The 25337-nt window shown below is 40.2% G+C and overlaps 1 protein-coding gene across 1 annotated transcript in view; it reads right to left on the bottom strand.

Moving 5' to 3' along the window:
• The window catches only part of MRPL13 (mitochondrial ribosomal protein L13), a 29561-nt gene that overhangs the window by 4039 nt on the left and 185 nt on the right, over positions 1–25337 (bottom strand). The window contains exons 2-6 of the mRNA XM_048940843.1: positions 25174–25297; positions 21338–21431; positions 19773–19833; positions 11029–11115; positions 10597–10718 (exon numbers count right to left, since the gene is read on the bottom strand). Of these exons, the coding sequence (XP_048796800.1) occupies positions 10597–10718; positions 11029–11115; positions 19773–19833; positions 21338–21431; positions 25174–25297 (488 nt within the window). The remainder of the gene's footprint in view (positions 1–10596; positions 10719–11028; positions 11116–19772; positions 19834–21337; positions 21432–25173; positions 25298–25337) is intronic.

Here is a 25337-nt window from a genome sequence, read left to right as displayed (position 1 = left end):
ATAAATCTCAGATGGCAGTGCTTTCATGCCTCCTCAGCAAAGCACTGAAATCATGCATTTGGACCAAAGAAATGGCATCTCCCAGAAGAGGTGAATTTAAAAATGCCCAGTGCTTCCCTAAAACATCAAAATCACAGCTACAAGCATCTACGATTTGTGTCTTTTTAGCCTTCATCTCACACGAGAGAAGCTATCGCTGAGAGAAGCAGTAACACTGCTGCTGTATATGCTCTAAGTCCTGCAAGTTGAAAAAAGCACAGTGCCATGTCACATTTCTCCTATTCAGCCATTAGACTGTGGGCTCATTTCACTGCCATTTCATGGTTCTGTAGGAAGCAGAATAAAATTGTGCACTGTGTTCACTCAGAAAGGAGGTTATTCAGTGCTTAAGAGAACACAGAACCAATGGCACATTAACAAGACTGAAGCAGCAGAATTCAAAGCAGCAAAATGCAAAGTATGTAATAGAAGAAGTTTACACTGAAAACCCCTTTAAAATGTTACATCACTCTCTCTCTCTCAACAGAGCTGAGAATACAAAGCAAAAGTTCTCATCTTCCTGATGTGCCTGCTGAGAACTCATGCAAGGTACCTACAGATTCTGTGCAAAATGCTAGGAGGAAAATGGTAGAAGCCAGGTCTGTCTGGCTCACTGCTATAAACTACTTTCAGTGTGCTACGTAGCACAGAGAGAGCAACCTCCAAGAGAAGGATCTGTGGGCTCTCCAATGCCTGGAAGGGGCCATACGCTGCTTCGGAGTTACATGCTGTCACCACAGCACATGTGCAGCAGAGCATGGGAATGGGACTGGTTTATAATAGTCAGGAGTTGGTCTCATATTCTGACAATAAAGGACCAGAATATCTGAGCAAGCTTTGTAAATCCAGGTATTCTTTTCACATCTACTGTTTGAATCAAATGAATACCATGAGTTAACTACAGACCATGCATGTGAGCACATCGCTGATGTTTGTTTGGATCTGCTACGTGCAGAAGAAAATATTCAAAGTTTGTGGGAATTCAGGATTTAAATAATTTATCCTTACGTGATTTATCACAATTTAGCTCATTGCCAGAAACAGTGAGTTAAACATAAGGGACTCTGAAGACATCCTATGCATCAAGGTTACATTTAGTGATAAAAACAACAGAGCAATGAGAGAATCTCAGAAACGCACATCTGATTCATTCTTTCTCAAGGTTAGAACCATTTAGCTAGATGAACAAACTCAAAAGGTGAGCTGGAGGGGTTCAATGAGATGTGCAAATGCTTTGGACACCACTCACCTACATGTAACTTCAATCTGATCTGCTCTAACAGAGTGACAAAAATGTAACTGCGTGTGAAATCAGCCTGGACACCAAAGAGAGAATTAGTGCGGTCAGGCTTTAGCCTAAGGAAGTGAGCCTCTTCAGGTCATCTTGAAAGAGAGGCAAGGCTTCCCCAGAGTACTTTAAGTAAAGATCTATTTGTTTTTCCAAAAATCTATTTGTTTTCCACAGCTTAAACGACTAGTGCTGAACTAATACCAAAGTTAGCTGACCACACAGATCAGCAAGAGAGTGAAGATTTTTCCCTGAGAGCTCACGTAGAGCAGTTCCTGCAGCTGCTTATAACAAGGCTGTCTTTAATCTAGGCCAGTTCACCAATTCTTTTTACACCATTCTACACAAGCACAGCGAAAAGGCAGAAGTAATGGAGGTCACTTAAAGGCAGCACTTCTTGCCAGGAGGAATGCCCATGGAGCTACGGGCTCAGTCTGAATATTCCAGCTGGTTTAAACAAGCAGTACAAAGAAACCCTATGTGATGCAACTCTGCAGACAGCCCCCTCCCAGCATCCAATATTCTTTCATATGTGAAATTTCCTCCCCCTAAGGTATTTTTCTTGTCTAAGGAGACATACAAAGACCCCTTCTAAAAGTTCCATGTGTTCAACTTCTAACTCCTGTAGTGAAAATTTATTTCCGTCAGGTACGAACAGCCTCACCACATAGTTGCACCTTTATTAAATCCCTGTCAGCACATTCCAGCAGAGATGCTTCCCTCTGCCTAGCAATGTTTGGAGCTAAAACATCCTTAGAAAAAGAAAAATTAAAAAAGGAGTGGGAGGAGGCGGGTGGTCCTGTTTGTGAAAGTCAGATCTAAGTACTCACCCATCTCTGTTACACTGGAACTATCCTATTTATTTCAGAAATTCAGAAGCCAACTTCATAGCCTTACTTCTAGCTAACAGACAGCCCTTGCAGCAGACAGATGAAAAATAGCATTACTTGCCTTACAGAAATAAGTTAAGGTTCTACTGTAACATATGACATTACTGACTCTGTATGTAGTTATTTTACCAGCCACTACAGCATTTCAACTTATCTCTAACAACTTCTAACACACAGTGCTTGTACTTTTTGGAGATGAAGTAGTCATACACTTGTCTGCTTTATCAACCACAAAAGTGTCTTTTGATAACATTCTTTTCTTTCAAGCTCCAAAAAAGAAGAGTCACTTCTCCATAAGTAATATCTATGTAGATAGATGAATTTTCTGCCACACTGCAAAAGAGTTCTACAAAATCAAATTTCAGGGAGTCGTTGCAGTCATTTCTGTGACTGCATTCATGAAAGCTAACTCATATTTTAGACCTGTCTTTGCAAAGGAATAGGGCTGACAATATTGAGTAAGTGACCTATCATTACCTGCTCTTGACTCAGAAATGCACACCTGGTTTGGAAGCTTTGAAGATCTCAAATTACATTTTTCTCTTTACCTGCAGGCAGTTATCTCAACATTAGGGAACGTGACCCAGAGAGACAGAGTGCCCTGTATTTTCTGCTATCTCACTGACATGAAAAATGACTATTCAGAAGGGATTGAACCTTGCATCAGCACTGTAAAAGGTCAGTGCCTTAAAGCTAACCAATGCTGCACACTAATAAACTGACACAAAGATTGAAGCAGTGGTACAGGAGCGAAAGTTGAAAAGGTTACTTGTATGTTTGACTTCATTCCTTCCATGGATGAGAAAAAGCACTCCAGATGCACTAAAAAAATATAAATCATCCTGCATAAAGGTACAACCATGCCATTCATGTTGTGTGCAATGCTCTGTATTACTAATGACTTGAAATCTTTCATGTCTGGTAGGATTCCCTATCTGCACTGGCTATCAGAAAATAAAAAATCAGTTGTAACTCATAATCATGTAGAGCCTCTGGACATTCAACAAAGGCACAAGAGGGGTCCTGCACCAGGAGAAGAAAAACACCACACACCAGTACAGGCTGGGGGCCCTGCAGAGAAGAATGTGCAGATTCTGGTGGCCGCCATGTTGACCAGCAGAGTGCCCTCGTGGCTGAGAAAGCAAATGGCGTCCTGGGCTGCGCAGGGAAGAGCACAGCCAGCAGGTTGAGGAAGGTCATCTTCCCCATCTACTTCACCCAAGTGAGGCTTCACATGGAGCATGCTGTGTCCAGTTTTGGGCTGTCCAGGACAAGAGAGACCTGGAGCTCCTGGAATGCATCCAGCAAAGGGCTTGTAGGATGATGAAGAGACTGGAGCATCTCTCATATGAGGAAAGGCTGAGAGGGCTGGGCCTGCTTGCCCTGGAGAAGAGAAAGTTCAGAGAGGATCTGATCAGTGAGCATCCATAGGGAAGTTGTCAAGAGGATGGAGCCAGACTCAGCGGTGCCCAGTGACAAGGGAACAGGGCCACAAACGCAGCCACAGACAGTTCCAATTGAGCATGAGAAGAAACTTCTTTCCTCTGAGGGTGACTAAGCACTGGCACAGGGTGCCTAGAGAGGTGGTGGAGGCTCCTTTCCTGAAGATATTATTCAAAAACCACCTGGACGTGGTCCTGGGTAACGTATTTCAGGGTACCCTGCTTGAGCAAAGAGGTTGAACTAGATGATCTGCATAGATGCCTTCCAACCTCAACTGTTCTGTGACAAATTATTCAGAAGCTCTGCAGGATTTTCCTATACATATTTAAAGAATTTTAAGAGCAGGGATAAAATGTTTCCAAACTTGTAAGATCTACAGTTTTTCAGCGAAATAAATATAATTTAATTACTGTTGAAGTACTTCAAAATTTGTTAAGTAGTTAACCAATAGATATCCCACTGGCTCATAAATGTACCTTTTATGAGTTTATAAACACCAGTTTCTAACAGATGGTGACACACAGGAGAAGAGCAATTAGTGAAGAGATCCAGTGGGCTGATCACACCACTCAGTGTTTCATCCTCAGTCAGCCTTTGGTCCACTTACTGTCTGACAGCAGACATGTGAGGAGCAGGGGGAGCTGAATTGCTTCTCTACTCAAGATGTACTTACTATCCCAGAGTAGCTCCATGTCTCTGGTAAAATAATCAGTGAAACTGCTAATGATATTTAAATTATCTCACTTTGGCCTATTCTAAACAGTGAACTTGCTCTGTCTGGGGGCAAAATAAACTCTTCTGTATTGGCTTAGTCCTCATGCAGGCTATTACCTGAGTTAATAAGCATTTCTAGAATTACAGCTTATTTTCTTAGAGAACTGGTAATAATCCACAGTAACAGAAGCTGCATTTAATAACAAAGAGTAAGAAAAGGTGCCTTTTTAGTACTGTTAAGCCAACAACGTATAGAGATAAACCTCCTTCTCCAAGTACAAAGCTTAAGATAAATCTTTCAGAGTCCTCACCTGCAGCTCAAGTTTTTTCTGCATAAAACTTGTGTTTGTTTTGATTTTAAAAAGTATCCATAGATCACACTATCTAATCCAATGCTGATACGTATTTAGATAGTCTTAATGAGATTAGGAGTAGTTTATTAAAATTTAAAGTAAACTGGTTAAAATCTCAGGTTCTCTAAAAACAAATTAAGCAAAACTTAACTAAGGTACTTAAATCTACCATCAGATTGGATATCAGGAAGAATTTCCTCTCAAAAATGTGGTAATGCACTGGAAAATGCTGCCCAGGAAAGTGATGGAGTCATCATCCCTGAAGGTGTTTAAGAAAAGGGTTGATGCACTGCTTAAGGACATGGTTTAGTGGGCAATATTGGTGGTAGGTGAACAGTTGGAGTAGATCTTTTCCAGACTTAGTGACTGTATGATTCTAGATACCACTGATACCTGACTTGACATGGATTACATCAATTCTGTTTGTAAGATGATGTAAGTTAACTCAATGTTCGTTTAAGTTTCATCTGAGCCAGACAATGTTTTCTACATATGAAAGGGTATTCTATAAAAAAAAGATATGGTTAAAAACCATAGGGCTAGAGAAACAGCTCTGTATGCTTGGCTTTGTCCAAAGAATTACGTTATTCTTCAAATAAACAGAGAAGCGAGTAAAGGAACAGTGAAACGCTTTCCAGACTTGCTGTCACCACCAGAAGTGAAAAAAGCAAATATATCTAGACATTTATAAGAGTAATTAAAAAAATTCTAATTCCATTTTCATCTGGGCAAGCAGTTCAACAGTGTCACATAAAACGATTCTCGTATTTCTTGTCAAATTCCCATCAGTTTAGTTCCTATTTCTTCACATGTGAGATTAACAGATTTTAGGGGGAAAAGGAAAGTACCTTTAAAGCTTTCTTTCTGAGAGTCTCTTCAGACAGCTGAAGTAAAACTCAGTTACCCACTTTTTAGATCTCTCACCATCAAATTTTAGCTGGGACATAAGCTGCCCCTAGGTAAAGTTAAGAGAATCAGTAGCATCAGCATTTTTTTATACATGCTAGAGAAGAGCCAGTAATTAATTGTAATAGGCTAATCCATCTAAATATGGACTTGTCAGGTTTTTAAGATGATTGAGTCACTGACCCTTCTCAGCCAGTATCCAGTTGCATCCTGTGGCTAAAACCTAAAGTAGAGGGGATCAACTTTCTCCTCTTAGAGGTATCTGTGTGCTGACTTTTGTGGCTTTTGGCTTGTTTAGATCCAGCTCTGGTAGCCTGAAATATGAGATCAGCTACCTTCAGGTTTTTGCTAATCAACACAAAACCATGGGATATTTTTATGCTCTTACTATAAAAAAATAAAGTCAGCAGTGATAGTTCTTCAATTTTATAGAGGTTAACGCTTTATTGTTAGTTACTGGAATTCCTACTGAGAACCAAAAAAGCCACAGAAAATGAACTTCCACAGGGATTTCTCAAAGCATACATACAACAGGACTGAGCGGTGCTGGCAGGAAAGCTTTTTCCTCGTCTCCCCAGTTTCTCTTTTAAGGAAAAACTAAGACAGGCTCAAGGCTTTCACAGAAGTTTGTGTTGGCCATCTCCACCCAGATCATCTACACGCGCCAAGCTCGCCTGTTGAGACGAATGCTCAAGCTGGAGAGGCATTCCTTATTTCTGTTAAAGAAACAGCCCACCAACGGGTGTTTGTAGGTAAAAACAAAGTGCTATCACATGAGGTATAACATGCACAGATCAACTCCAGCCCCACAAAGCTGCAGACACTGCAGATTGAAGGAACTGAGGAAATGGCTGGAGGCATATATTTCAGTGCAGAATTTTGAACCTAATATTAAGCTTAAGAAGGGCCTTACAAAAGTAGCTCAAGACCTTTATGTCTCTGGAGGAAATCTTTACTGCGCTTTCTGCAGACAGTTGGAGTAGAGGACCCCATAATTATTCTGTATGTTTTATTTCACTGGAGAACAAAAACATTTTACAGACGTAGCATTAACTGCAAGTTTTGTTTATGGCAGCACCTGACTGGAAATATTTCACGTTTCATTTGTGTATCTAATACAATGCAAGGTGTCCTTTGGTGTTGGCTTCCTTATCTGAGGACATTAACAGATAAATGATAAAGTAAATAATAAGTAAATATTAAGGTAAATAAACCATAAAGTGAAACTTCTCGCACTTTACATTAATAAAAATGCTGTTTAAAACATTATTTCAACCACATACCCAGGACATCTCTGGCTTCTACTTCAGTTCTTATAACCCAAATTATTTCTTTAATATAGTGATTAGAGGTAGGAAGTTACACCAGAAACTGTAGTACTAGGAAAGACAACTGTTATTCCATCTACCTTTTAAGACAGCAAACAGAAGGGACAACAGTGGCTGAAGAGATCTCTTAATGTGAAAGGTTTTGTGTTTATCAATGCCTTCAAATTTATTCCCTAGGAACATCAGCAGCAGACTTCAGGTTGCTTAAGGCCGGCATGACTGGCTTTAAGGAACACCGAGCCAGGAAGAAACTGTAAATGGAAGTTATGACCACCATTATCCTTGACACGGAATGTGCCAGAGGATTATCACATACATTATGACATACATTTCCTATTCCTAGGTGTCTCAACACACTTGTGTTTCATCATGCACAAATATTTCTCCCCAGAACATGGCATTTTCTTCTTTCAAAGCTGTGGGGTGCTGCTGATGGATCACCTGCATGCCACGCCACACAGATCTGCATATGGCTGATGTTGAAGTACTGGGACTCTGACCAGCTCTCACTGCTCTGCGGAAACAGTTTTATGGCTTCAGAGTATAAACCCCCTACCTAGAAGTAGGCTGTGCAGAAGGGAGCCAGAAATCAGGCGGGTTACTCAAAAACAAACATTCAAAAGGTGTTTGGTTTTCTTAAATCAAGTTTCAGAGTTTACAATACCTTAAGTTTTAAAAATGTCAAAAGCCTTCAAGGACTTCTTTTCCAGAAAGACAAGTGAGAGGCTGTCTGGCCTAGGGAGGTCCATGGAGAGTTCCCATTAAGTCTGGCAGTGGAACAGGCACTCGGTATGCACACCACCACCAATCTGAGAGCTCTCCTGGAAATCAGAACTGCTCTGCTTTCTTAAGGGAAATTCATAGGAATGTATCCATCTAACTGGAACAAGACAGATTTCTTCTATATATTTGGGAACATTCTTGCCCAAATTACTTCAAAATACTTCTTCAAGAGCAAATTTCCTGCCTTTAGAAGTTCACTGTCTACAAACACACCTATTCCCAGTCAGCTAAAAAACTTTCAGATGGCATATAACAGGAAAATTCACACACAAATCTGATGTATTCCTGCCTTTAGAAGAGAGGTAGGAAACAGTGCTGTTTGTTTAGTCACACAAGATTGGTGAATTCTTTGATGATTTCTGTTTAAAGCTCATTAAAAACATCCAATGTTAAACCTCAAGCACACTTGAAATAACGGCTTCATTCATGGTAGGTAGGAGGCAGCAAAAAAAAAAATCAAAGTTGGCAAAAGAACTGGTTTCTGATCTTCCTCCCCTTTACATCTGTATGGAAAGACTCAATTTTACCTCCCTGCCTCTACAAGGTTTTCATCATGTTTACTTCAGATGTCTGCACCAAGGATGTAAGAGAGCAGCTCTGTACAGTTCAGGAAACCACTTGGTTCAGGTCAGAATCATAGAATCTCTGATTCTGTGATAGGTTAGGTATAAAAGGAAAGAATATCCCAAGAAAATTGCGCTCACTGGAACTGTAGGACATTTAATTCTCTGCTCTTGTGGAGTGAGATCCATCGTGACATCCCACTATGCACTGTGCTGTGATGGAAGGAGGTGTGATGGGAAGGCTATCCACGCTGTATTACACACTTTTTGCTAAGTATCCACACTAGATGCACGCTTTCCTCAAAAACCATTTTCTCACCTCAGTGCTCAACTTGGATACTGTCTACTTGTCTACAGTGTCAGTGTCCAATTACCAGCAAAAACAGCCTTTCAAAGCAATCTGTACCAAAACATTTTGACAAAGACACAGTAGGAAGTCCAAGGAAATCATTAGCAGCACCGACTATGTTCTCTTCACATTCAGAATGAAAATCATTTACGTGTGATTTCAGATTAAGGAAATAAAGGCCTGTTAGCATACTCTGAGTTGATATAAATTTCCTATCTACTTTATGACCATTTCATAGTTAGTAAGGCACATTTTTTGGGAATCAGTTTTAATGTAAAATTGTAAACATTAGTTTTATTGTCATAATCACGCTTTCCTTTATTCTATATCCTTAAACACTTTAACTATGGTTTTCATGTAATGCTTTTCACTAAAGGATTCAACTATTTTTAAAGGGCTAACATGATTTAAGTCCTTTTCTATTAGAGCAAAAATAAAATAAGTGATACAGAGTGCGTGTCTCTCAATCCTTCTCCTTGTTTTTAATCTCTCACTCTCCTTTGAGAAACAGAAAAGTCACCCTTCACAAAGGACAGGAAAAGAAAAAATCAAATAAAAAAATTACACAAGGTGGAAAAACTCATTAAAACCATCTGGAAAAAAAAGAAAAATGTAACAGTTTTTCTGAATTCTTATTCTGGTTTATTTTAAGTACTACAGTTACTGACTGGAAGCTACCCACGTGTTCTGCTGAAGCTCACAGATCAAACACACAGGAGCGTGCTGCTCTTCATCCTCCAGAACTCTCTCACACACTTTTGCTGCAGAGCTCTGCTTTATTCCCCTTCTAGGTCCACCTATTCCCTGGCTCTTCTCAACAAGTATGTCTGTCCACTTAAGACACTCATCTCACTGAAGGAACAATACGAATTTCTCAGCTGAAAGACTCCCAGCTGTGGCAGATGAAGGACTGCTAAGTGAGCAGCACTTCCCACCCTCTGCAACTGGCACAGAGCATGAAGCCTGTATACAGATAGCATTTCCCTAAAAACTGATCAGGATGAGACAGCAGAGCAAAGAAATGCTAACAGGAAATTACTAGGAGACAGCTTGACAGCAATTACCAAATTATATGACATCAAGTTTCCTTGCACTCTGCCACACACAGCTACAACATGACTTTACATTCACCAGATGTTTAAACCTGCTTTACCAAATAAGATGTTAAATTCTACATACTGAAAATAAGCAGAAGTGCACAAGTCAGTGCTGACTATCTGGAAGACTCCAGGTCAGACTCTAGCCCACCTGTTTCATTCCCACAGATCTTTGGCTTTGACATCTAAAGGAAGCTCAGTATAGGACTCTCAAAATGACCACAAGAAAGAAAAACAAAACATTGGCACTAATCTGAGATCCCCAAATGTGATTATTTTAACTAGCAGGTTGGCTCAGTGCTGCACGTGGTAGTATAAAACAAACCACAAATTGCATTGAAATGCAATACAGTTATGGTGGAACAACTGATTTTGTGCCCTGAAAATAAATTAATTATCAAAATAAACACGTGGAATAGTCCTGCCAAAGATATATTCTCCCAGTTCCAGTTTAACAGAACTCTTTCCCTTCCTCTAGAGAAAATCTGAAGATTCTTCTACACTTTTTTAAAATGAATTGTTCAGTCCCACAGTCATGTTGTGTTTCTTTCAACTCTAACAACAGCTTAAGTGAGTAAGCATTTATTCAACTACTTTTGATGAAGAACTGAAAGTATGACTTTACATCAAGTCTTGCTGATGAAAAAAAAGGCCAGAAAATAAGAAAACGTGCAACCACTCCCTTCAAATATGACCATTCTTTGCTTAATGATCTCCTGTCGAAAAATATGACATGAAGAAAACAAATAATCCCTTTTTTTCTTATTCCTTTGGTAAGAGCCAACAGCCAATATAGTACAGATTAAAGTCCAAGTGCTCATTTTATAAGTTGAATATACTTACGGAGTCCAAACCCTTGGAAAGGCAGCAATTTCTTCTGGTGTGTACTCATCTAACCTCCTGGGGACTATGCGTGGCTGAGGAATCTCTTGTAGAAGGTTCTTCTCTATATCTTCTGGGATAACCTGAGGGTGAGAACAGTCAAACCTTAGAAAGAAGGTACTTAGAAAACACCTTCTCCCCAAATCCAGACCAAAAACTGTCAACACTGCTGCATTCTTCATGCTAAATGAAGTCATAATACAGAAGACAATCACATGCATATTTTAGATATCACAACTTCGTGAAATAAAGAGCAGCAACATGTAAAGTATATTTAGTGACATATTTAAGAAGTAACTTGATTTTTCTTCATTTATCTTGTGACTGAAGCTTTGCTAGTGCTCTTCACCTCCAAAGCAAAAAGAAAGCAAGCCCAACAGTGTGACCACTCACATCTTCAGGGAACAGGTGCAACCTCTGCATCAAAGTTCTTCTCAGAAGGTTTTTGGGAAGCATCCTATAAATAGTCAGCTTGACAATCTGAGGAAAGAAAACAATGTAATGACAAATCAGACCACCTACAAATAACATGAAAAAGGTAAGTTGTTTCCCTATTTCCTGGACCTCTTTTTGGTCAACTTCTTCCATACTGAAGAACACTGGCATCACATTTTCAAGATGCTCCAAATTTACTGTTTTGGAAGAAGGAACACTTACACCTCAGTCATATAAACACTCCACCAGTCATAAAATAAACTGCTTAGAAACTAGAGCTGTATTTTGCACTGGGGATGATTGCATACGATCACGTGACATTAAAAGAACTGAAAAGCACACTGAGAATCTTCTATTAATTCTGTAATATTAGTCTTGTATATAGATAGATAGATCACTGAAATGAATTAGGCTCTAACAAATTTTACAAGTGGTCTCAGCATTTAAACACTGTAATTTGCTGTATTCAATGTTTCAATATAATCAATGCATCTTGGTATCTTAACCAAGGCTGACCTGGTAAGACACTGCTTCATAACACTGTATGTATTTATAATACACTACAAGGAGGAATGGTTTCAAACTGAGACAGGGGAGGTTTAGGTTAGATATTAGGAGGAAGTTTTTCACTCAGAGGGTGGTGATGCACTGGAACATGTTGCCCAAGGAGGCTGTGGATGTCCCATCCCTGGAGGCATTCAAGGCCAGGCTGGATGCGGCTCTGGGCAGCCTGGTCTGCTGGTTGGCAACCCTGCACATAGCAGGGGGGTTGAAACTAGATGGTCATTGTGGTCCTTTTCAACCCAGGCCATTCTATGATAATTTATTCCCTTGCTATTAGTTCCAGATGAACAAACCCACTGTAGAGCATCAGGAATGAACAGAATTTATACACCCACAATAGATGATGCTTGCAGAAGAGTAACATAACATGATTTCTCTTGGACTCTAATGCAAATATCTGTAATTTAAATATGAAACATAGTGTTATGGACTTCAGCCATGAGAACATTTGTGTATGTAAAACAAGGCACGCAACCATAGGAGACCAAAGGGGATAAAGAAGGACGGCAAGTCATTTAGAAGTAGAACCAGCATGCAATTTTTTTGAGCATAAGTAAACCCACTCTGACTATGCTCCAAGCCACTCACATTTGAGCCCTTTCACCAGAGTAATTTTTATACTGTACAATTACTTCACTAACAGGAAAATATCACATAGAAAGCTCAGAACTGTAGAATATCCTGAGTTGGAAGTGACCCAATAAGGATCATCACATCCAACTCAATCAAGTAAACCAAGGTCAAAACAGATCCGATCTAAAGCAATGGAGGCAGAAGCTCCATACTCCCTAACTAGGGACCCTTTCCTTTACACAAAAATTACTTGAAACTGTGATAGAATCAGTGTTAATTCCTTAGCTTAAATACACATCCATGTATCTGTAAGTCATTGGTCACATATTTGACCCTGTGCATGTACAGCTTATTAATGATTTCACTCCAATAAAAAGAAAGACTTTAAAATACTTTAATGAACAGTTAAGTATTTAACTTCTTCAAGCAACCAGTGTTTGTGCCAGATCTTTCATCATCCTCTGCAGCCTGGAACAGACATCTGTTGGAACAAGTCAATGACCTGGATGAACTGCTGCTCTATTCTGGTTGTAGACACTTCTGCCTGATGAATCTGATTCCATTTTCTTGGCTCTGGGCAGCCTGGTCTAGTGATTGGTAATCCTGCACATAGCAGGGGGGTTGAAACTAGATGATCATTGTGGTCCTTTTCAACCCAGGCCATTCTATGATTCTTTATAATGTTGCTTAAAAAAGAAAAAAACAACTCTGTTTTTAAAAGTTGCCTATTTAAAAAAAAAAAAAAAAAGAAAAAAAAAAAAAAGAAAAGCCATTCTGGAAAAGAATGGCTGGTTTATATTTTCAAGTTAAACAGCAAAGAAATATTTTAAACTCCACGTATGGTCAGTGCAGAACTGACAACCTCAGGGGACAACAAACTAACAAGATAACAGGATTTGGAGAATGAAGCCTGGATAATGAGATGTTCAGGAACAGTTTCAGTAGTTAAGCATGCTTAGTACAGTAAGTAAACCATAGATATACTTTGGTACATCCTCCACGCTTTTCAATAACTCCTGTGATCATGTCCTCTCACCTATGCAACATCTACATGAACAGAAAAATCACTTTCATGTGAAGCAGAAAGCATCTTTTCACTGCTAGGTAGATGGCACCGGTTTGCCCAATACAGAGCAAGAGACTTCATGGCACAGTCCCTCCCATTTCAGAGCTTACATTCAGTGGAACCTAATTCTCAAGACGACACAAAGTTCATTAACCACGCATTTCAAAGAGCTCATATTTTTAATTATATCTTTTTATGGCAGAGCCTTTAATACCTGAGCCACTTGAAAACACTGCCACCTGTACGTCAGAACAAACCAAAGAAAAGAAGGGCAATAACCTTGGATTTGGGCATCCGCAATGCCCAGCAGCTCACAGTAAGTGCCGAGGAGCAAAGCCTTGCCTTCAGGCCCTGCTTTATGCCCACTGGTCAATGTAACTAACTTGCAGCACTACACAATTTATCATAGAATCACAGAATCACCAAGACTGGAAAAGACCCACAGGATCACCCAGTCCAACCATCCACCTGTCACCAATAGCTCTCACTAAACCACATCCCTCAACACAAAATCCAAACGTTCCTTGAACACCTCCAGGCTCGGTGACTCCACCACCTCCCTGGGCAGCCCATTGCAGTGCCGGACCACTCTTTCAGAGAAGTAGTATTTCCCAACGTCCAGCCTAAATTTCCCTTGGTGCAGCTTGAAGCCATTCCCTCTAGTCCTATCACCAGTTACATGAGAGAAGAGGCTGACACCCAGCTCACTACAACCTCCCTTCAGATAGTTACAGAGAGCAATAAGGTCTGCCCTGAGCCTCCTCTTCTGCAGAATGAACAATCCCAGCTTCTTCAGCCGCTCCTCATAAGCCCTGTGCTCCAGACCCCTCACCAGTTTTACTGCCCTTATTTGAACCCGCTCCAGGGCCTCAATGTCCTTTTGGCAGTGAGGGTTCCTTGCTGGAACAGGCAAATTTATACATCCCACACACAGTTTCCAATTTAAAGGTCTAATATAGAAGGAAAACAACCTTGGGTAAAGCTCTTTCAGTCTCCTCCCTAACAAAGTATGAGCATGGAGAAGCCAAAGAACAGATTTACCTGGAACACTGTATGAGGCTCCAACATAGAATCACAGAATCACTAAGGTTAGAAAAGACCTACAAGATCATCCAGTCTAACCCATCACCAATAGTTCTCCCTAAACCACGTCCCTCAACACAAAATCCAAACGTTCCTTGAACGTCTCCAGGGTTGGTGACTCCACCACCTCCCTGGGCAGCCCATTGCAGTGCCTGACCACTCTTTCAGAGAAGTACTATTTCCTAACATCCAGGAATCCAATATTTCCTTTTCTGATTTCTTCCCAGATAAAACATGCTGTAAGGGAGGAAATCAACAGAGCAATACCACTCCTGAAAAGTACAAAATAATCAGACAAAGAATAAAATCTGCTCAAAGAGGTGATGTACAACAAACACCAGGAAGCAACTCTAGAGCTTGGGAAGGACACAGCCACTAGAAAGGATACGAAGTGGTTCACTACAAGGCATACTGAAAACACCACTTGAACAATTTCAGGTGCCAGCTCCTCAGAAGCAGCATATCTGCCAAATACCAGCTGTTTTCTGTACACAACAGTGCTCTTTTTCAGTAAATGCATGATAGAAAGGTGAAGTTCTTTTACCTCTGCTGAGTTACATGAGTAGTATAACGAAAGTGATTGTACAGTGCCACAGGAACAATTCAGACATAGGGGAAATCAAACTTCTATTCAGCACCTAAGAACATGGAAGTTTAATTTGTTCTTTAACATGAGTAACTTGCATATTCAAGTAAGAAAGGGATTAAGATTTTTTTTTAATTATTTATATTTAAAGCAAAAGACCAACACAACTATACGCCGTATTTAGAGCACTAAGAGGGTTTTTGTTTGCTCCTTTTTGGCTTGCAATACCAAGTTCCGTAACAATAAGCTCCTCTCCATGCTACACTAACTTCTAAGTGCCTACTGAGCCAGGCTTTGAAGTTACACTCTCCTTAATGACAAATAAATAAACCTCACAGCCATAGAAGAAAACCTAATTACATCCAGTGTTCCAGTAACAAACTTTTGCCCTGTACATACCATTGTATCAGTGATCCCTTACTTCCCTGGATGAAAAGAAAACAGGCTTTCAAATATCAACAGCAAGATTTAAAAGTGTTTTCTGCTCAAGTTTTTCTTCAGAAGATGATTATTGTGCAGGTATAATGGCAAGCCTATACATGCAAGCAGTTGCTTACTTGCATTCAAAAGGAGAATTAGAATATTTTAAGCCCCTCCAGAGCAATGCCAGCAGCTGAACAAACCCTGACACCCCCGAAGGCTCCCTCACAGTGTGTCTGTAGAGCTACCCTGCCTGGCTTCATCATCTTCCTTAGTAGGTAGTATTCATTCTGAATAACTACTGCCCATTATTTCTTTGTCAAAAGCAATACAGGCTCTGAATGCTGCAAATGTCAATTCTCTCACCAAGTATCTGATACGAGCCAAACACCCATTTCTTTTCTGTTTTGAGGGAGTTTCTGTTCCAGCTAAACACAAAAAGATAAAGCAAGCCAAGTTTGGGTTACTTTTAGAACCAGAAACAGGAGGAAAAAAAAAAAAGGGGGGCTGAAAATTTTGTCTTATCTGGATTATTATCTGGTTCTGCATATTAGATCTGTCAACATGTTCTGCAGGCATTTTAATTAACGTCCCAAGTTCTTCCCAGGATTTTCCAAATATTATTTGTTCCCTCTCAAATCTGTGAGGGTCACAAGCACACAGGAGCATCTCCCGCTCTTCCCACACCAAGCACTCTGAAGCCGCATCTTGAAAATGCTGGTCTCATGCCTGTTTGCATTTCCTCACCCAAATAAAACATGTGCAAACGTTATTAAAAACAAAACCAACATCCTAAACACATGCAAACAACTGTTTCATTCATTTCTGAAGGACTCTTCTTTGATAGAGGAATACTACACTGATTTTTCTTAGCAAACTACAATGGAAATCAACGGTGGACTTAAAATCTGTCCTGAAGGAGTAGCTAGAGCACACAGAGTGTTAGTACTGCATTAACTTGATGAATAGAGACTCTTTTGTACAGCAACAAGGCATTGTGCTCACCTAAAGAACAAGCTTAATATCCTGGTCGATGGGTGGTCTGAAAACTCACATTATATCTCAGTTAGAGAAAGAAAATGCTGAAACATGAAGCTATTTTCTCTCCATTAGATACTTCCTAGAGCAGCCTGGCCAAGCCCAGCACAAGAGAGCTGTTCTCCAATATTCTCTGGAATGTTAGACAACTGAAAATAACAGAAATTTTAAAGAGTTTCACAGATATCTGTCTCCCCGTGCCTCTCGAAGGGACTCGAAGGTGTTAAAGGTAGAAATGCATGTCTTCCTGGTCATCACTGTAATTTCTGCCTTTCCATATAACCAGCATTTTCCAAAGTAATGAAAAATTGGCACAATGAACATGGAACATCAACTATGCAGATCTCTTTTTGTATGCAGCATGTCATATAAGCATAAAAAGACATCTGAAGTGGGAAAAAAAACAGTAACAGTCTGTCAAACTTGGGCACTAAGTTGTACATCTCAAACTAGACACCAAAAATATGCACTTTAAATCTTTCCAACTAAGAAGAAACGTCAGGCATTGAAGAAGGCTGCCCAGAGAGTTCGTCCTTGCAGCTTTCAGCACCAGTGTGGATCAGCCCCCGCCAGCCTTATCTCAACTGCCACCACTACTTCCAGCAGCAGGCTGCACTGCACATCTCCTGAGGCTCCCTCAAATCTGAATCATCCTCTGATCCTATAAACAAACAAATGCATACACACACATCCAAAATCCAGCATAAATCCTTCTCAAGCACTTACCACTACACAAAAGGAAAAAACAGCTCTAAATTTAATGAGATAATGCAGTTTGACACCATAGCACTCAAATGAGATTATCAAATGATCAACATACACCACTGTCTTGATACCCTATGAAGTATAATGAAAATGAAAATGGAAATGACTGTTTAACCCTTCTGCAATTACATCTAAATCCAGTACTTCTACTTGTGCCTTTCAGCCCCCATGCAAACACATATTGTTTTGCATCCAGTTATTCACTACAGCCCCTTTAGTTTGCTATTTATCATTTTTATTCATAAAATAAATATTTCTGCATATAACTGCATTTAAACATGACTGCAATTGAAAAAATATGTTTGAATCTATACTTATCTTAAGATAATGTTAAGCAGTAGTGCAGTATTTACTGCATGTGTATCTACACAAAAAAAAACCTACCAACTTTAATCTATTTGTTACATAAACTGACAACAGTCATATCCATTTCAAAATTAACATCCCACAATTAGCAGCAGTTTTTATGTCAACATCTTTTCCCTTGGAAGGAGCCTCTTCCAAGAACGTAATGGCTTAATTTCTCTAACGGCACTTCTTCCCAAATTGATGTTGACTCATCTAATGAGCCACTACCAAGATGAACTAGCAGGCTACAACAGGACCAAAAGCAGAGAAAAAGCACTGGCCTCCAGGATGAAAACAATGTTTTAAAGAATGGAGACTTGGATTCCATAGAAAGATGCATTCAGCTTCCTACAATCAAACTAGTTCTACTGGCCTCACAGCAATTGGACCAAATATAACTTTAAAAAACAAGTCTCTGTTTTTATTTAACAGAAAAAGTGAAACAAAGTAATTGATATATGTCACCATAACATTGCCCATGGCATGGTGTTGGAATCACAGAATCACAGAATTGCAGGGGTTGGAAGTGACCTCCAGAGATCATCGAGTCCAACCCCCGAAGTAGACAGTCTTTCCAGTCCTTTCCAACCCAAACCACTCTATGGTTCTATAAATAAAACAAGTTAATAAATTATCACCCTAATTTCTATATTTGTCATATCCCGATGGATTTTACACCAAAACAATAAACAAATGTTTCTAGCCATAAAATCCTTTGTGATTTGAAACCTAACTGGTACATGTAAAAAATACATCCTGCCAAATTACCACCAAATTACCACTCACTGCTATTAATTATGGCAATAACCACATATCTTTGAAAGACAGCCATCCAAACAGTTCAACAAAAGAGTTAATTGCTGAGGGCTCTCCAGATTTTTTAAAATTCATTTTTAAAGAAAGAAAGTTTCTCTTGCTAAATTAGACCACGTCCTGAGCCACATCAGCATTTGCTGAGTCTCTATCCAACATGTTTTAGTTATTGGCAAAGCACTAAATCCAGAGGAATGCCTGCACAGAAATCCATCTAGGAGTCTGGCAAGAAAAGAGGTATTTCAGAATGAGTGCCAGAAGATCATTTATAGAACCCAATTCTCAGAGCCTAGCAAACAAGTTGTGCTATACTGCCTCCCAGTGCACAACCTCTGTCTGAAGCTCAAATGAAAACAGTTGAAAAAATGGATTTTAGACACTGAACTACCAGTAATGCCCAAAGGAATTACAACTATGTTTGAGCATTTAAGTTGTTCTGGAAAATTACTGACAGAAGGCAATATTGAAATGCAAGATTTTATTGTTTCACCATTTCAAATAAAGAAAAAAAACCCACAAAAGTAGATAAACTTTTATGCAGACTTTTTTAACTGAGTACTTATACAATGTTTAGTACTGAAGTCTTGGGAGAAGCTAAGATTACTGAAACATTTAAAAAAAAACAAAGTGGGAAACGCAATAATTTTGCAGCAGACAATTTCCCTAGGAAATGGAAGAAGCATTTTAATGTTTTGCATATAAGGTGACCTAAGGGAAAGCACCTGAGTCAGAGATAAACACACAAATTTGTTCATCTCAGTGGGCCTGATGCCATGATTTGAAACTGTAGCACTTAGAGAACTCAGTCCTGTGAAGCTGAGCATTCAAACCTGCTGCAAAAGAAGTAATTTCATAACTCTAAGTCAACATCCCAAACCGTTCATGTCTAGTACATTTTTTTTAGGTTAGTAATAAATAAATCAAGACTAGTGTTCAACAGAATTAATAATGGCCAGATATAGAAATTTACATTGATCCTCTTTACTAACCACCTCTTCCAAGTCTCTCACAGACCAGAAATACAGAGCACTGCAGACAATATCTAAAAAAAGTCATTTATGGGACACATGGGAGAAAGGGGCAGATGTATTCTCTGTATTTATATATTAGCTTTATTCCAAAGAACTCTTAAACTGCTAGGGTTGTTAATTTCAAGTACTGTTCAGTTCAGTCTAATTTGAGTCACTTGGACAATGAGAAAGGTCAGACCTCTGAAACTCAAAGCAAAGTCTGATTTGCTAATTTGGACAGCGTGGAAGAATCATGAAAATGCACAACTTGGACTCTGACCCCAAAACATGCTGTTCACAGAAACAGTGTTATAAGCTAAGCTCCAGTCATAACATGTTCTAACTTTACACAGGTTAAGTACAACCTCTTTTGCTTAGGGGAAAATATTAAAATGAAATCAGATATACTTTACAAATGAAAGAGAAGAATGCTTACTGCAGTTGGATCTTTCAAATGGAGCTGAGTTGCTGTCACCTGTTTGAAACCACCAGGATAACTAGAAAAACAGAAGAAACATACAAGCTTAGCCCTACATGCTCAATCATGCCATTAACACAAATAACAGTATCTCAGAATCACAGAATCACCTATGGCACAAAAGACCTTAAAGATCACCACATCCAACCACCAACCTGACCTACCAAGTTTCATCACCAAGCCATGTCCCTTAGTGCCACATCCACACATTTCAGAGATACCTTCAGGGATGGGGACTCCACCACTCCTCTGGGCAGCCCCTTCCAATGCTTGACAATCCTTCCTGTGAAGAAATTCCTCCTAATAACCCACCTAAATCCTCCTGCTGCAATATCACTCTCTTTCTCTCCCTCACGTCACTCTCAATATTTTACTTTTTTAAAGATTTGATTAGCAAAGTGGAAAAGCAAAAGAACTTTGAACAATGGTGTAAAATTATGTCTTACCTTAAGCCCACTAAGCAAGAAGTTATTTTCATAAGGGCACACAACTAACAGTTATTCTTTATTAGATATTCTGGTGAGGCTGTGGATGCTCCATCTCTGGAAGTGTTCAAGACCATTTTGGATGGGGCCCTGTGCAAACTGGTCTAGTACCAGATCTGGAGGTTGGTGGCCCTGCCTGTAGCAGGGAGGTTGGAACTGATGATCCTTTGGGTCCCTTCCAACCCAAGCCATTCTATGATTCTATGATATTCAGTAGAACAGAATCTTTCTTAGTTTAATTCCATTTGCACTTTTCCATTCATTCACTTGAATACTAAAAGGCAGTGTTGCATGAGCAGACAGATGTGTTCTAAAGACTGCTTGTTAAATAAATTATCACAGTTACAGAATAATTGGAGTAAGATATGTAAATTTGGAAATATTTCAAGACTATCAAGACTTGCAACTAGCCCACCTGTTTAAAGTCTTACTGATATGGCACAGTTGTGCTAATTCACATTTAAGCACGTGGGATTCATTTTAATGCCTAGGGAATCACTATCGAGTGTTGTCACTGTATGAAGAGCAACTGTTCTTATTTGACTGAACTGAGCCATGCTGTAACAACTCATTACATTTTTATCTATGAAGAAGTTTTGTCTGCCAGAATAACACATTACATGCCGGCACACCTCTAGAGTACCTGATTTCTTACTGGATTACAGCAGATACAAACCTTGTATCCGCTGTTAAGTAGGACAATGAAGTTAAAGCTGGCATCTGTATGTATACCTTAAATGTTCAGTGCTAATAGGAAAGTCTTTTATTGTTCAGTAAATAGAGAAGTCCTGATATTTGGATTCACCTCCATAGAAAATACTCTTGTTCACCTAAGCTGTAAATTTGCTCCATTGCCATATCAATCAAGACACTTCAAAAAAAGGCATGCATCATTTTAAACACTGTGCAAACAGAACATAATGTAAGCAGGAATTCCATTTTGAACCAACCTGCTAAGAACTTGCTCTAGCAGAAAATATGTCAGAAGTGTACAGCCAGCTCACCTGAAGGTTTATTATAAAGTAACTTAACACTTACCCAGTATGTGAGGAGTATACTTTCTGTTCCCACTTGTTACCAGAAAAGGCAATATGTCTTGTATTTATTATGACAACATGATCTCCGCAGTCATCTGTAAAATAATCAGTAGAAAAGATATTTTAAATTGTGTATTATAAATTGTGTATATATGTGGTACTACATATGTATAGCACATTCCATAAAACTCTGTCACGGAGTTGACCAGCTCAATCTATGTCCGTGACAGGGGCGACAGGCCTCTGCCCTCCCCCCCCACCCCAGTCCCACAAAAAATGGGAAGGAAGGAAGGGAGGAAAAGAGCAGCGGCAACAATCTATGGAGGAAAACTTATTTTACTATAATATCGGAATATAAGATAACACAATATATATAATTTAATTGAAATTGGGATTAATAAATCAGACAAGATGAGAGAGAGAGTTCCCGGGACCGATTCAAACCTGAAAAGCTTGGAACGGCTAGGAAAGCACCTCCAGCACCCACTGCAAGGCAGCAAGAGAGCGCCCCCCCCCCCCCCACCCGGAAGGGCCAGATCCCGTGACTGCTGTAATGTACAGGGATAGGTAGCTGGGATTGGGGCAGTGACACTTTAATGCCCCGTACACTACATGATGTTTTGATGTGGAATACTGAAACCCAAAAACAAAAAACAAAACCAAAAAAAAAAATAGAACCATGACAAACTCGAACTGAGATCTGAGTTTAAGTGACTCCATCCAAAACTACACTTAAATACTAAACTTAATTACTATTTTTCTTAGGAATGTCAGGTTAGAAAGAAGGTGAGTAAGTAAAACATCATCAAGCTGGATAATCAAACCATTGCAACTGCTTACTTATGATCCAGTTGTCTGGCTTACAAGCAAACATATTATTTCATTCAATGTGCTGTGTTGTATGTGAGCCTCTATTTCAAAAACACAGTATAAAAACAGTACCAACTTTTACCAGAGGACTGAACTCTTTCAGTAAGTAACATAGTTCTACTCAGTGATTACAGCTTAGAGCTCATTTGTGAAATGCAAAGCGGCTGCAACAGCCAAGCTAAAAACTAACCAGGATATCAACACCCATCTGAATAACGACTGTAACCTGTCATTTTAAAGCTGATAAAAAAATCATGGATTGCTATGTTGTCCTTCAAAATTTTGAACTAATGCATTATTAGCTACTTGTCCTTTGATAGTGTTGCTCCCATCACTTCAGGGACATCTGCTCCCAGGAGAAAGCAAAAACATTTACTACCTGCACACAGCTAAACTGCATCCTACTTCTGAGAAATATTCTATTGGTTACACACAACATACACATTGCACTTCTCCAGATGAAATCAGGCTGTTCAGTAATTCCATTCTGTATCACTGAATGTTTATAAGTTTCCACAATTTCTATCTCACAACAAAATGCTCCAGATTGTGCATTTCTCCTCCTATATTTTAATTATGGATTAAACTGTTTGAATGCAGGCATCATGCACTGTTAGCCCACATGACTGACAAGCTACTTGCCAGTGCTTTCTTTATAAGACAAGTTCCAGCTACTGCTTCCAGCTGTTTGAAGCTAACATTGCAAGCTAGAGTAATACCTGGGCCAGATGTGTCTTTTGGGACATTTCCATCAAGCTTGGTCTTCTCCTTTGAGAGTGCACACAACAGTTACCTGAACAACAAACCCTGCCCAAACAACAGAAGTGGCTCATTTACACTGGCCCACAATTCAGTGCAAAGAACGAGACTGACCAACACCTGAAAAAACTGGCTCACTATTTTTAGTTCCATATTGTGAACGTGTTCACAAAGACAAGATGCAAAGGAAAGTGCAGAAGAATTCATGAAATCCATGTTCAAACCCCATGAACATGATTATACCACCTTTCTTAAGGCAGATGGTCTATCAGCATTAAAAAATACAGTATTTTGGAGAATAAGTAAAAATTATCCCTAAAACAGAAAAGAAATATACACAAAATCAGATTTCTTTCTTTCCCTCCTCACAGTTTAGTTACAGCTCCAGACATTTTTCAGATCAGTAATAATGATTTTATGGAAAGGTGATTACAAATTAAAAACCACTACCAACACCATCACCACCACAAATCACATGCGACCAAAAACCCACCACATAAAATCTCCACAACGTTCTTCTATACAACAGTTATCTCACAGACACTATTCCTTTTGTTTTTCCCTCTAAAGTACCAAAAAGTGTCGAGCACACCAACCACAAATTCACCCACACTTTCCTCTTTGAGAAAATCAGATGTCACCCATTCACAGCAATCTATCAGTCTCAGGTGTAACGTGTTTGGTACTGACTGATGGAATACTTCAGACCAGAGTTAACCCTGAATTGACTTTTCAGGATTTGAAAGCACCACATAGGACTATCCAAGATCTTTCCCACAGGGCAACCAAAACTATTTCCCCTCAGTGCTTGCTTTAGTTTTCTGACAGCCTTACACTCCAGTGACATCTCGTGGATACAACACATTTTGCAACTGCAGAACTTGGGTATTAAATTTATCTTTGGAAATCTACAAATGCTACCTGTTATTATGAAAACTGGGTCAAGCATAACCTTAGTATGCATGTTTGATGTATATGAGTAAAGTTTAATGCTTTCTTTCTGCTTCAGTAATCTCTTGAAAATTCTGCTAGAGTTCTACAGGAAACATCGTGCCAAGAATCTCAGCACACTGAAAAGGGATCATCTTCCTTTAGATATACATATTATCTATAAAATGCTTCTCATTGTGAGACATCTGCGATGGTATTAAAAGATGATCAAGATCATGCATGGCACTGAATTTTCTCACCTACGGACAGGCAAAACAACTTCTTCATCTGATCAAGATTTCTTCCAACAATAATTACAGAATCACAGAATCGTAGGGGTTGGAAGGGACCTCCAGAGATCATCGAGTCCAACCCCCCTGCCAAAGCAGGTTCCCTACAGCAGGTCGCACAGGTAGGCATCCAGGCAGGTCTTGAACATCTCCAGAGAAGGAGACTCCACCACCTCCCTGGGCAGCCTGTTCCAGTGCTCCGTCACCTCACCGTAAAGAAGTTCTTGTGCACATTTGTGCGGAACTTCCTATGCTGCAGTTTCCGGCCGTTTCCCCTTGTCCTGTCTCCACTCACCACTGAAAAGAGTCTGGCCTCGCCATTCTGCCCCCCACACCTTAGATATTTATAGACCTGGATCAGGTCCCCTCTCAGTCTTCTTTTTTCAAGGCTAAACAGACCCAGTTCACTCAGCCTTTCCTCATAGGGGAGATGCTCCAGGCCCTTCACCATCTTCGTGGCCCTCCGCTGGACTCTTTCCAAGAGATCCCTGTCTTTTTTGTACTGGGGAGCCCAGAACTGGACACAGTACTCCAGATGACGCCTTACCAGGGCAGAGTAGAGGGGGAGGATCACCTCCTTTGACCTGCTGGCCACGCTCTTTTTAATGCACCCCAGGATGCCACTGGCCCTCTTGGCCACAAGGGCACACTGCTGGCTCATGGCCAACCTGTCGTCCACCAGGACACCCAGGTCCCTCTCCACAGAGCTCCTCTCCAGCAGGTCAGTTACATCTCCTGCCTCAAGAATCAGACAGGTCCTGTGACCACAGAACAGCCAAGGCCGGCAGGGACGTGGGTGTCCATCTGCGCAGGCAGGCACACTCCGAGCAGGGGCCCGGGGCCACATCCAGGCGGCTTCTGAAGATGTCCAAGGAGGAGATCCCACAGCCCCGGGGCAGCCCGTGCCAGCGCTCCGCCGCCTGCACTGCACAGCACTGCACTGCACTGCACAGCAGCGCTCCTGGTCCCAGCCTACCGCAATACTCACTGAGCGCGTGGTAAATAGGCTTATGCCTGCCTTCCAGCCTTCTTACGGTTATGGCTGCTATTTTTCCCGGTGGTTGCATCTTCGCATCGAGGAGGTACCACGCTCTGGCAAAAGTAGCCCATTGCTGAAGACAAAGAAAAGCGATAGTTAACGCGAGAAAAGAA

The sequence above is a fragment of the Lagopus muta genome, chromosome 3, assembly GCF_023343835.1.
Source record: "Lagopus muta isolate bLagMut1 chromosome 3, bLagMut1 primary, whole genome shotgun sequence".
In the NCBI taxonomy this organism is placed as follows: domain Eukaryota; kingdom Metazoa; phylum Chordata; class Aves; order Galliformes; family Phasianidae; genus Lagopus; species Lagopus muta.
The sequence above is the reverse complement of the archived record's forward strand: the minus strand, read 5'-3'. Positions and strand labels throughout refer to the sequence as shown.